Source organism: Eulemur rufifrons, chromosome 15 (genome assembly GCF_041146395.1).
Source record: "Eulemur rufifrons isolate Redbay chromosome 15, OSU_ERuf_1, whole genome shotgun sequence".
In the NCBI taxonomy this organism is placed as follows: Eukaryota; Metazoa; Chordata; class Mammalia; order Primates; family Lemuridae; genus Eulemur; species Eulemur rufifrons.
Genome location: NC_090997.1, coordinates 102,754,190 through 102,768,072, shown reverse-complemented (window position 1 = coordinate 102,768,072; position 13,883 = coordinate 102,754,190). Strand labels below are relative to the sequence as shown.

The following is a 13,883-nucleotide window of genomic DNA, read 5'->3' as shown; positions in this document are numbered from 1 at the left end:
CCTGCTCTGTTCTTAAAAGCAAAAGGAAAGCGTGCATCGGTGCAGAGTGCGGTGCCTAGAAAGTGACCTGCAAGTCCAGTGGGATCTTCCCGCTCTTTTAAAACAATTTAGTGGTTCCTGTAGGTAATTGATCAGAGCATCCATTTATTATGTTTTTGTTTTTGTTTCTTTTTTCCTATCAGAGACTTCTGCCTCTTATGGATACACTTAAATGTAGCTTCTGGGGTGGTATCTCTATTATCCTACTCTTTGCTGTGCTACAGGGGAATTAGACCCATGCTCTCTGGTACATGGATTTCATTATCAACCAGAGTTCTGTCTGTTGCCTTGTAAACAAAGGAGTGTCTGTGAATGTCCAGTTTTCAGTATGTCCAAGTTGGGGAAATGGCAGACTAGCAGAAGTGTCATGAAAAAAGCAATGTTACAATATTTTCCTTCTTTGAGAATCTGAAGCAAGGGAGTAGAAGTGTAGACAAAGACAGTCATCACAAGCTAAAAAGGATCCGGTGAGGGCTGGCTTCCCCTCCTTTGCTCTGAAAAATCATCCTTTGGGGAGCTCAGGTATTCTACCTCTTTGTGAACATCAGTTTCTCTTTTCCTTCTTTTTTTCCCCTCAAGAATGTTTTGATTTCTGGATGCACACACTTTTCCTTGGACAAATATTTTGCCTTCTTTCTGCGGACTCCTTCTCTGTTGTTTGGCTTTGTGGAATATCGGGTGTCATTCAGTTATGTTTACTCAGTGAATAATTTACTCTTCACAAAAGAGCACGGACCACTGGCGTATGTAAGGATTTGCGGTGGGGGTGACACAGATTGACACTCACTGTACATGATGAACTGAGCATAGAAAGCAGCATCTGCCCACGAGTCTATTTCTGGAGTTCCCCCTGAAAGGGTCTTGCAGGCATAGGTCCTGCTAGCCTGATTTCTTCTGAGAATGCTGAACAACTTTCAGGTGCCCGATTCCAAGACAGGCTGAGCAGAGGAGAAGATAGGCTGCGGCACCCTGCGTCTGTTTTCCCTGACACCCATCTGTGCATTCTTTATGTGAAAATATTCATTGTATAACAGTTTATTTTCCCCGTTCAAGCAACACCCCCACCATCTTCTGGCCCAACACACCAGTGTCTGAAGGGAAGAGGTGAAAGCTATCGTGGGAAGGTGGCTGTTACCGTGTCCGGGCACACCTGCCAGCGCTGGAGTGAACAGACCCCTCACAAACACAACAGGACACCAGAAAACTTTCCCTGCAAGTAAGTCCCCTCTGGTCTCCTTCCCTCTCTGCTGCTGTGGAATGTGAAATCCCGCTGACTTTGCCTTAGTTTTAGTTCCTGTAGGATCCCAGGATTAAAGTATTCTGGAATGCAAACTCATCGCGTCATGTGCAAGGGAAGTGAAATTCAGCACTGTTTCCCCTCAACGCTTGTCTTCAAAGTGTGGTTTCCCGGGCCAGCAGCATTGGCATCACCAGCAATTTGTTAGAAATGCAAATTCTGGGGCCCTGCTCCAGGCCTACGAACTCAGAAGCTCTAGGGATGGGCCCCAGCAATATGTTTCCACAAGCCCTCCACTGAATGCACTCTGAGGTTTCAGGACCTCTGCTCTGTAACCCTCAAATCCCATGGCTAGGATGTATACTCATAGAGGCAGGAATAGTGTGGAAAATATCCCCTGCATTTCGAGCATATAGCACAGTGCCCAACACATAGAAAAAGACCTATTTCATTTGGCCATACAAAGCCAGGGAATGTATTTCAACCGCTTACCCAAAGAGGAGCATCTGGGCCATGATTCTGTGGAATTGTATGAAATCCTGGCTGCTTAAGCTTCCTTCTGGCACCTCTTACTCAGTTTGTGTGACTCTAGACTGTCAGCTGGATGTGTATCCAATATCACCATAAACAAGCATGCGTGCACCTTGTTTATTTAGCCTTTTTGGAAAGCCAAACTCACAATTACTTTTTCCCCCCCAGAAATTTGGATGAGAACTACTGTCGTAACCCTGATGGAGAAACAGCCCCCTGGTGCTATACAACCAACAGCGCAGTGAGGTGGGAGTACTGTGAGATACCATCCTGTGGGACCTCTCAGCTGTCCACAGAGCACTTGGATGCTTCAGGTACGACAGGCTGTGAGCGCTTACTGAGGCCCAGACTTCCTCCCTAGCTTAATACTCCAGTGCTGTCATCACAACATGCAGCGGCTTTGTTCAGTTTAATTCTGTTGTAGTCAGAGAACACGCTCTGTGTGATTTCAGTTATTTTAAATTTGTTGAGGTTTGTTTTAGGGTTCAAAATATAGTCATCTTGGTGGATGTTTACTGTGCTCTTGAAAACACTGCGACTCCTGCTGTTGTTGGTAGGGTGTTCTCTACACTTAGGTCAAGGTGATCGTTAGTGCCGTTCATGTGTCTCCTATTCTGTTGCTTTCCGAGGGATGAATGGTGACAGGTGCAACTTTAACTGTAGATTAGTCTGTTTCTCTTAGGTTCTAGCCCTGTTTGGTTGATATATTTTGAAGCTCTATTGTTAGGCACACGCACATTTAGTATTGTTATGTTTTCTTGGTGAAACGACCCTTTCATCATTATGTAATAACACTTCTTGTCTCTAGAAATATTTCTTGCTCTCAAGTCTATTTTTGCTGATATGAATACAGCCTTTGCAGCTCCATTTCACTAGCATTTGTATGATATATCTTTTCTCAGCTTTTTAATTGAGCTGTTTAGACTATCTATATGAATGTAATTGTTAATATGGTTGGATTTAAATCTCCCATGAAGTTAGGTATTTCTCTTTATCCTATTTGAGGTTTGTTTCTTTTTTTGACTTTTTCCACTTCCATTTGAATTGAGTATTTTTATGATTGTCTTTTATATCCACTACTTAATTACTAGGTAAATCAGTTTTAATAGTTTTAGCATTTTCTCTAATGTTTACAATATACACCTTTAACTTATCACATTCCACCTACAAATAATCTTATTCTAGTTAGTTGCTGTATGGTATAAGAACCTTAGGACATTGTGTTTCTATTTCCTTCCTCCCATGATGTTGTGCCATTGTTCTCTCTAAAAGAAGATTACTTCTATTATGTTGTAAATCTCGCAATACATTGATACTATTTTTGCCCTGAATGGTCAGTTGTGTTTTAAAGTGATTATACATAAAATATTTTTTACATTTTATTTGCTTATTTATTTTACCATGTCTAGTGCTCTACTCATTTCTCTGTGTAGATCCACATTTCCATCTGGTATCATATTCCTTCTGTAAAACACTCAACCTTTAGCAATTCTTGTAGCACAAGACTGTTGCTGATGAAGTGTTTCAGCTTCTGTATGTATGCAAAAGTCTTATTTTGCCTTCAGTTTCTAAAAATAATTTTTCTGGCTATAAGTACCAATGTGACAGTTTTATTTACCACTTTAAAGGTGATACTCCAGTATCTTCTGTTTTCCCTTCCTCCTACGTAGTCAATATTTCTTTTCTCTCCTGCTGCCTTTAAGACTTGCTCTCATCTTTGTTTCTCAGTGGTTTGAATGTGGTGAATCTGGATGTGTTTAATTTTTTTAAAATTTATTTTGTTTGGGTTTTCTGAGCTTCTTGGATTTGTGGATTATTGATTTTCATTATGTTTTTAAAATTCTTAGCCATTATCTGTTCAAATATTTCTCTTTTCCCGTCTCTCTCTCTCTCTCTCTCTCTCTCTCTTTTCCTTCTTGGACTACAAGTGCCCAAATGTTACACCACTTCGCATTGTTTCATAAGTCTTGAATGTTTTCTCTGTTTTTCTTTTTTTTTCTTCAATCACTCTTTTATTCTTTAGTGTGTGAGTTTGGATAATTTCTATTAAGCTATTTTCAGGTTCACTGATTATTTCCTCAGTTCTGTGTAGTTTGCTGATCAGCCTATTGAAAGGATTCTCCATCTCTGATACCATGGTTTTCATGTCTAGCAATTTCATTCTACTCTTTTTTAGACTTTCCATCTCTTTGCTGAAATTCTGCATCTATCCATGCATAATGTCTACCTTTACCACAAGATTCTTTAACATTTAAATCATGATTATTTTACAATCCCAATCAGACAGTTTCTAGATGTAGTCATCTCTGAGGTGGGTTGCTTTATTACTCAGTGGTGATGTTTTATTTTTTCCTTCCCTTTTTTGGTGTGTCTTGTAATTCTTTAACCAAATGCTGGATATTGTGACTAGAACGTCAGTATAGATTATAGTAAATATTGTTTATACTTTGAAACGGGCACTCCTCTTCTTTTGTCAATATATTGTGTGGGTAACTGAGTCAATGTAGTCAGCAGATGAACTCAATTTGGGCTCTGTTGTTGCTCCTTTCACAGTACATGCACAACAAGTTTTAAATTCCTCCAGCGATGGGCTGCGCTTACCTTGTGCTTAGAGTGGGGTCTGGGGTTCTCAAGAGCTTTCCCAGCGTTCCTGACCCACTGTCAGATTTTAGCAGTCACTCCACGCTTGCACCGCTCAGGACATCAATCCATACACTTAATTTGACCCCACTGATAGACTGCTGTTTCTTGGTATTCAATGCTCAGTTTTTGGTAAAAGTAGGCAAATGCTCTATCTCCCTGGTCTACCCACACTTGTGGGTAGGCTCTGCACACCTAGGCTTTGTTAGTAGTGATTTCTCAGTGTTCTTGCTCCTCCTTCTCATGGAACTTGTATCTGTGGAGGGCCTGGAGTGGAAGAGTAATAGGCTTCTGCTTTGTGTCAATGCAGGATCCTGGGCAAGAGGGTTCCTTGTCTCTCCTCCAGGGGAAAGAGGTTTTGCCTGTACCCGTGTCTGAGAAACAGTGGATCTTTGCCTGCAGTCCTAGATGCAGCACTGTTTTCTGCCCCATCCCGCGGAAGCTTAAGGCTTTGGCTTTGCATGAGCAAATGGTCTGGGGAAATGTCCGAGGGTTTCAAGTGTGACCCCCCACTGACAGCCATGCTCTCTGACTTGGCTATTTTCCCCTCAGTTTTAAATTAAATATTCCCAAGAAAGGCTAGGTTATTAAAGTTCTGGAATGCTATGAATTTATTGAATTTTTTTGCATATCAATCTGTCTGCTAATATGGAAAAGAGAATAGTGGTAATTCCCAGAGATTAATGAACTGTTTTTTGTTATGAATCACTTCACATGTTTCTGTTTCAGCCTTTATTAAGCTTGATTTCTTCTATTTTAATTTTAGCACCACCTGAGCAAACCCCTGTGGTCCAGGAGTGCTACCAGGGGAATGGGCAAAGTTACCGAGGTACATCATCCATCACTATCACAGGAAGGAAATGTCAGTCTTGGTCGTCTATGACACCACATCGACATGAGAAGACCCCAGAAAAATACCCAAATGCGTAGGTCTTTGATTTTAACCATAAGAGGACCAACAGCCAACATAAGTTTCTCTTAGAAGAGCTATGTTTTAAGCTAACTCCTTAGGATCATATTTCTCTTAGAGCCAGACTCTGAGGCAAAATGCACAGGAAACTTGCTTTTGGGTCAGAGGTCTGACAGGAGAGAAATTATAGACTGTCCACCGTTCCTGAGTAGCTTTGTAGGGACGGGGGATACAAGGAAGTGGTGAGGCCACATTAATGCAAAACTCAGGAGAACAAATGACCAGACACTTGGGAACAGAACCATGCCACAACCCCATGAAAGATCAATGCAATCTTTCCACCATGGAATCATGTCCTTCCAACCTCCAACCCCTGAAGTTTGGGATTCCTAAGGCAGCTGGGATTTGCTAGGCTGGGTAATAATGAGAGAGGATCTGTGGAGAGAAAGAGCTCCAGGAATATGCACAGATGTCTCCTCAAGTCTTTGGCAAAATAGAAAGCTGCAGGTGTACTGGGAGATATCATACAAAGGAAGTGGGACAAAGAATAACTGCTGGGCAAAGAACAGCTACCAGGGAGCAGTGAGCTAACTGGAGATTATGGAGTTCCCACAGCATGGGGAGCTATGTGCGTTCTGCCTTACCACAGAAGAGAGTCCTCATTGAACACCTTGGGCATTCAATAGAGACCCCAGAAAAGCCATGCTTTAGGAGTAGGCATCATGTATTCCTAGAAGAAAGGCTACTCTAGAAACACCCTAGCAAAGCTCAAAAGGAAGCCTAAAATGGCTAAAATGATCTCCAAGTAAATTAACTGCCTTCCAGAAGAAAAAAAAAAAAAAAACACTCTTTAGAGGTAAAAAAACAAAATCAAATTGGTCAGTAATGTGGCATCCATAATGTTTGAGATAAATTTAAAAATTTCCTAGATATACACAAAGCATTAAGTATGATCCATAATGAGGAGAAAAATCAGTCAATACAAACAGACCCAGAAGTGATAGAATTGGCAGAGTAATTTAAAAATATTCATTTGAATATTCATATTCATTTGAATATGAATGTTATATAAATACATATTCTTCCCCCAAGAAAGCAAACAAAACACTGAAAAAAGTTTTCACCATCATGTCTATTCTATAAAAGATGTTAAACAAAATTAAGACCAGATGGGAACTTTAATCTATGCTAAGTAATGAAAAATCCTGGAAATGGTAAATGTAAATATAAAAGATTTTATTTATCTCAATTCTTAATTTCTTTAAAAGATTTTTGACTACTTGAAACAAAATGAGAACAGTGTGTTTTTATTTTAACATATGTTGAATTTTGAAAACAGTAGCGTAAATAATGTAGGGGATAAACAGAATCATACTGTTGTAAGTGTCTTGCATTCTTCATGAAGTTATGTAATATTAATACATGGTTGAATGTGAGGTTAAAGAGAGACTAAAAATATTTAAACTTACAAGAATAGATAATAAGAATATTCAATTAATTCAAAAGAAGGAAGGAAAGGAAGAAAAAAGAATACGGGAGATACGGTACAAACAGAAAACACAAAGCATTGTGGTAGACTTATACTTATCCACATCGAAAGTATATTAAATGTAAAAAGATTAAACATGCCAGTTAAAAGGCAGAGATTGTCAAGTTGAAAAAAAACCAAAGCTCAATCATGTTCTCTTTACAAGAGATGCTCTTGAAATGTAAAGACAGTCATTAAAAACCAAAGTAGGGGAAATGATACACCATTGAAACATGAATCAAAAAAAGCCGGAGTGGTTATGTTAATATCAGACAAAGCAGATTTCAGGACATGCAATAATACCAGAGATAAAAAGGATGTTTCATAAGTAAAAAGGGATCGTTTATTGAGACAGAACAGTGCCAAATGTGTTGTACCCTAATAACACAGCTTCAGATATAGGAATCAAAAGCTGACAGAACTGAAGAGATAAGTCCACAATTATAGTTGGAGATTTCCTTATCTCTCAGTATAATTATAAATCCTCCCCAAACAAAATATAATAGCACAAATAGACAAAAGATCATAAAGGATATAGAAGGTTTAATGGAAAATACCCCATGTAATACTATGCCAAATTACAGAACACACTTTCAAATGTGTGTGGAGCATTCGCCAAGATACACCATATGCTTGGCCTGAAAACAAGTCTCAATAAATTACAAAATATTGAAATAATACTGAATGTGTTTTCTGACCACAACTGAATTAAATGAGATATAAATAATAAAAAATTCAGGAAATTCCCAAATATTTGGAAATGAAACAACAAATTTCTAAATAATCCATGAATTAAGGAAGAAATCACGAAGGAATGAGAAATGTTTTAACTGAATAATAATACAAACACAATATATCAAAATTTGTGGAATATAGCTAATGTATTTAGGGATTTATAGCTTTAAATGTTCTTATTAGAAAATGGAAACATTTAAAAATCAATGATTTAAGCCAACAGTTCTCAAAGTGTGGTCTGGAAAAACCTGGGGATTCCGGAAGCCCCTTTGGAGAGTCTCTGAAGTTAAAACACTTAAAAAAAAAAAAAAAAAATTGTATTTGCCTCTTTCACTTTCATTTTCTCACAAGGATATAGCAGAATTTTCTGGAGGCTACATAATGTGTCATGATACCATCTCTCTGATGGCTAATACAAATGTGTGAAAATGTATTCTTACATTTTAAAAAGTTCTCATTTGTAGTAGATGTGATAAATGTTAATAGTGTATATCACCAAATCTAAAGCTCTTTGGGATCCGCAATACTTTTTAAGAGTGTAAAGAGGTCTTGAGACCAAAATCATTGAGAACTGTTGATCTAAGATAAGAATCTAGACAAGGAAATGCAAATAAAACCTGCCGTAAGCAGAAGAAACGAAATAATAAAAATAAATGAAATTCAATGTAAAAGAAAATAGATAAACAATTAAATAAGTCAGTGAAACAAAAATTGGTTGTTTGAAAAGATCGATATAATTGCTAAACTTCTGGCTAACGTGGTCATGAACGCAGGTGACAGTACAATCACCTACATCAGGTACAGAGACAAAGAGGAGGCATCATCATAGAATCCTTCTAATATTAAAAGATAAGAAAATATGAAGAACAACTTTATATTGACTAACTCCACAACTTAGGTTATATGGACTAATTCCTGATGAAAAACAAATATGTAAATCAGACAATGAATAAATTGATTTCTGAACAGTCTAAAGAAAATATATGTATATATTCTTTAATATATTAGTATATATTAATAAATCAAAAAAACTTCCTACAGAGAAAACTCCAGGCCCAGATGGCTTCACTGGAAATTTTATCTAGTATTAAAGGAGGAAATAGCTCCAATCATTTACTGTCTAGTACAGAAAATAGAGGAGAGAACACTTCTGAACTCAGTTTGTGAGGTCAAAAATCTCAGATACAAGAAAATAGACAAGGGTATATGGCAAGGAACATTATCTGTTGTGAATATAAACACAAAAGACTTAACAAAAAACTAGTAAATTGAATCCAGCAACATATAAAAAGAATTTTTTAACACCTACAGCTGCTTGGAAACTTGTTGACTGGCTTTCCCAGACAGTGGGCCGGGGCTCGAGACATTTCACGTGTTTACGGTATCTCCAGCCTCGGTGTTGCATTCCCATAGCACGCCACACGGCTCAGGTTTTCTCAGACAGCCGCAGGTCATGCATCGGCATTGCAGAGGGGGTGCCAAGGCTGAGGATTCTGAGAGGGTGGGCAATGTTCTTGGGAAGCCCAAGGGGATTGCATCCTCCAGGCTTCCCCAGGATCCTCCCCTACTCTGTCTCTTACTCAAATTTCTCTGACTCCTCCATAACCACGCAACTGCCTCGGGTCCCCTAGTCTACCCAGCTGTCTCCCTTTATGCTTTCTGTCTCACTGTTCCGTAATGTCATCCCCATTCCCTCAGCCTCGAGTGGCTGCAGCCAGCAAAGGGTGGACTGGGAGCAGGACAGGATCTCCTGGCCAGGAATGTGGCCACACGAAACCACATCCTGCCTGGGGGCTGGTTTTCCGGGCTAGCTTCCATATAAGTCTTTCAAACTCAAACCCACTTGATCTACCCAATACCACATTTATAGTGGTATTATTTTCATGATTGTTTTTCATTGTAAATGTACAGCAGTTTAGCTACACTATGAGTAAATAGACTAAGAGGGATGGCCTGGGAATGTTATCCTCTTGTATATCATTTCTTCCTTGGGGCAGTATGTTTTAGTTCCAACTTACATATCATTATATAGTCAGGGAGAGAGAGAGAGAGATAGTGACAGATATGGATAGATTTATATCGTCATAAAAATCTAATATACACACTTCAAAATCTGTATCAGTTTATGCGGGAGGAATGTATTTACAGAATGTGGAAGCAGGATATTCTGATACTTTCTTTTATATGTTTATGTATTGTCTCAGTTTTTAAATGGAGCATATATTACTCTTGATTTTTTAAAATAAAAATTGTCATCTATCTTTGAAATTTACACAGCTGTTTAGAAGTTAAGGATTGTTTGTGCCTATGGTATTATTACTGTTCCTTTAATGGGAACATTTCCGAATCACTTGTTAACACTTTGTTATAACAAAATTTAGAGGGTGCCGGGTGCCCCCAAAGATTTTCCCACCTCTTGTGACCTGTATTATTTTGGAATTTACAGTGACCTGAAAATGAACTACTGCAGGAATCCGGATGCTGACAAAAGCCCTTGGTGTTATACCACCGATCCGAGTGTCAGGTGGGAGTACTGTAACCTGAAGAAATGCTCAGAAGCAGAAGTGAGTTTTGCTGCACCTCCAACTCGCTCCCAAGTTCCAAGTGTAGAGTCTTCTTCTGAACAAGGTAAGAAATCTCTGGCCGCACATCTACGTATTTGGACCTTGGGATGGAAAATCTTTCTGATGCAGAAGGCTTCCATGTTGCACAGGCATTCGAGTGCTGGCGGTGGGTCTGCCATGTGGAAGGAGGCCTCAGCGTTCTCTCTGGGGGAGCCAGAACTGTTATTTTTGGTACTCTGTGGGTGAACAGAGATTTTAGGACTTGTGCAAATCATCCAGGGTGCTTGACTTACCATTCACCTTGTCATGGAACTGGTTATCTTTTTTTTTTTTTTTTTTTTGAGATAGTGTCTTGCTCTGTTGCCAGGGCTAGAGTGCCATGGTGTCAGCTTAGCTCACAGCAACCTCAAACTCCTGGGCTCAAGTGATCCTCCTGCCTCAGCCTCCTGAGTAGCTGGGACTACAGGCATGCACCACCACGCCCAGCTAATTTTTTCTGTTTTCAGTTGCCCGACTAATCTATTTCTATTTTTAGTAGAGACGGGGTCTCGCTCTTGCTCAGGCTGGTCTTGAACTCCTGCGCTCAAGCGATCCTCCCACCTTGGCCTCCCAGAGTGCTAGGATTACAGGCGTGAGCCACAGCGCCCTGCCGAAACTGGTTATCTTAGTGTCCTAGCCAAAGTTCTACTTCTAAATATGTGATTATTTCCAAGCCAATAAGCATATCTGGTAATTTCTTAAATTAGGCAGTGTTCATTGCAATCTCAGCATTCCAGTTTCTGAGGAATGTGACCACTGAGCGTGTCATCTAGAGAAACCGACAGGACTGCATTTATTCCCTGTGGCCCTGGTCCATGGAGTAGTGCGTAACCGCCCATTGCATTTCCTGCAGACTGCATAGTTGGGAACGGCAGAAACTATCGGGGCAAGATCGCCACCACTGTCACCGGGACTCCGTGCCAGGGATGGGCTGCTCAGGAGCCCCATCGTCACACCATTTTCACTCCAGAGACAAATCCACGGGCAGATCTGGAAAAAAACGTAAGCCACTTTGATTGGACTCTATTTGTTTCTTGCTGACCAATATTTGCAAACAGAATTGATCCTATTACAGAAAATCATCCTGGACTGATCTTTGATATTAGTGAGAAAGGTTGGGGGTAAGAGGAAAAAATTGGAGCAATTTCCGGGGACTAAGCTTAAATATAACTGGCATTGGCACGGAAAGTGCAGTGGGCACAGGCAGGCAGAGCCCCGTGCTGTGGTCACTCTCAGGCCTCTCACTTCTCTTTGGTGACATTTCTTGCATGCTTCTGTTATTGGGTGCTGTTTCCAGTTTCTAGTATTTGTCCTCTAGGTTCTAGTGATTAGAGATGCACTTCATGACATTTTAGTCAGATTTTTCTAGAAAACATTTTGACGGGCCAACAGCACCCCACCCAGCAGGATTTCCCCTAGTCTCATACACTCTCTGGGATGGTTAACTTTGGGGGATATGTGCAGAGAAGTCTGGAAAACCAAAGTGTGTCCCCCACTCTCACTCGCCGCTCAGCATAATGCTTCTGACAGCCAGCAGGGTGTCCTACAATTTAACTCAATCCTGACATCCTGTATCTGGAGATAACATCAAATCCCACGAGACTGTCCCCAGTCACAAGTTGCAGGTTGTGACCAGTACTTCTGACCAACTGGTTATAAATCTGTTTTTCCAAGAACCCCTTCTTGCATTCGATTAATTTGCTATAGCGGCTCACAGAACCCAGGGAACACTTTACTGACATTTACCCATTTATTATAAAGGACAGCGGTGAACAGTCAGGTGGGAGAGATGCCCAGGGCAGAGCATGTAGGCGGCCTTCGAGCTTCCAAGCCCCCCGCCAGCACGCCACCCTCCAGGTGCCTCCATGCGTTGAGCTATCCAGAAACTCTCCTTTTGGATTTTCATGGAGGCGTCAATCTGTAGGCATGAGCGATTGCGTCATTGGCCGCTGGTGCTCCACTTGGCCTTCACCCCTTCTCCAGAGGTCGAAGGGTAGGGCTGAAAGTTCCAACCCTCTAATCACATAGCTGGTTCCCCTGGTGACAGCCCCCATCCTGAGGCTACCAGAAGCCCGCCAAGAGTTGTTTCATTAGAGCAAACGATGCTCCTACAGCCCAGAAAATTCCAAGGGATTTAGAAGTTTTGCAACAGGAACTGGGGGGTAGAGAAGAAACATATATTTCTTATTATATCACAATATCACAGGAAAGAAAAGGAAGACACTGGCTTTCTGTGTCTTGACCCATGGAGGGCACGCAATCCATAGAAACAAAAGTTTCTGAATGGACAGTGAGCCGGCTTCATGTGTTAGACGACTGCTGAAGTCAACCAGGGACCATCTGAGTTACTTAGTAATGTCCCACTGTCCTCTGTGGCTGGTCTCTAAGACCCTCCCCCTCTGCCCCACGTGGGCCACGGCTCACACACCTGCTTGTTTTTAGTACTGCCGGAATCCTGATGGTGACGACAACGGTCCCTGGTGCTACACAACGAATCCCAGGAAACTTTTTGACTACTGCGATATCCCTCAGTGTGGTGAGCTGCTTTCTTTTTTTGTAACGAAAATACAAAAACAAACAAATAAACAAAAAACTGCTTCTCAGATAAGTGGCCAGGTGTGCGTCTGGGCCACTCCTGGGGCAGAGCAGGAGGGAGGAAGGAGAGGTAAAGTTGCTAGGGAGATGCAACTTGGCCATTATTAATGAAGAGGGCCTTGTGCTCTCTGGGTTTAGCATGAGTGATAGCTGGCTTTTTCTCTACTGGCCGTTTTTGTCTGTTCTGCAGAAGCTCTCTTGGTAGCCCCTTCACCTGAAAGTCCCTTGATGGGGTCAGTGGCCACCCTCCAGTCCTGACTGTCTCTTCTGCCCCATCTGGCACACCCCAGTGCCTCCCATTGCCCGGGCCCGCTGCCCATGACAGGCTGCCTTTGGTTGAGCCCAGCCCAACATTCCTGCGTCAGGCCCCACAGCTGTGCTGGGACTTGTGCGCCGTTGACTCCCGTGGAGGGAAGTGCAGGAACCTCACAGCTGCTGTTCTGGGAGCTTCACCCATATTGCGGCTGTGCGAGAATCAAGTTCTTAGAGAGTGGAGAAAGAAGAAAGAATGGGAGGAGGATTTTTTCAATGGAACATGAGGTCCCCCACCTCACCATGGTGTGAGGCGAGTGCGCTCAACCCCAAGCTTGGTGAGAAGGGTTCTGACCAGACACGAGGAGGTCTTGTGACCCGTCTCCTACAGAAGGATGTGGTTGGTGGGATACCCAGGCCTGACTCCTGCTTGAGAAAGCGGGAGTCTCTGGTGGCCAAGGATTTTAATAACTATTTCATTTCCACCAACACATTCAGTCCAAATAATAAATAAGTAAAAATGAATAGAAACTTTCACTTTTATTTTCGATAGTTAAGACCAGGGTGCCATCATCTCTTTGGCTATTCTTTTGGTACATTTGTGCACATCAACTATCTGTAAGGCACACTAGCAGAATCTGAGCTCAGTGTTAGAGAGGACGATTTAGCTATATTCCATGCTTCCTTTCTGAAAAAGACTTCTATGTATAGGTTCTCAGAGCAGGCCATGCAAATGGAAAGTTATTTGGAAAATTCAGGTTCCCAGTTCATTTGAGTGTAGAATTTCGGCTTGATTAGGACAGAAAGGATTTC

General features: G+C 41.3%; 1 protein-coding gene across 1 annotated transcript in view; it reads left to right on the top strand.

Annotated features, from left to right (window-relative positions):
- Positions 1-13,883, top strand: part of LOC138395078 (plasminogen) — a 41,235-nt gene that overhangs the window by 16,229 nt on the left and 11,123 nt on the right. The window contains exons 8-13 of the mRNA XM_069487466.1: positions 1,093-1,255; positions 1,976-2,121; positions 5,214-5,373; positions 10,067-10,248; positions 11,077-11,225; positions 12,666-12,759. Coding sequence (XP_069343567.1) covers positions 1,093-1,255; positions 1,976-2,121; positions 5,214-5,373; positions 10,067-10,248; positions 11,077-11,225; positions 12,666-12,759 — 894 coding nt within the window. The remainder of the gene's footprint in view (positions 1-1,092; positions 1,256-1,975; positions 2,122-5,213; positions 5,374-10,066; positions 10,249-11,076; positions 11,226-12,665; positions 12,760-13,883) is intronic.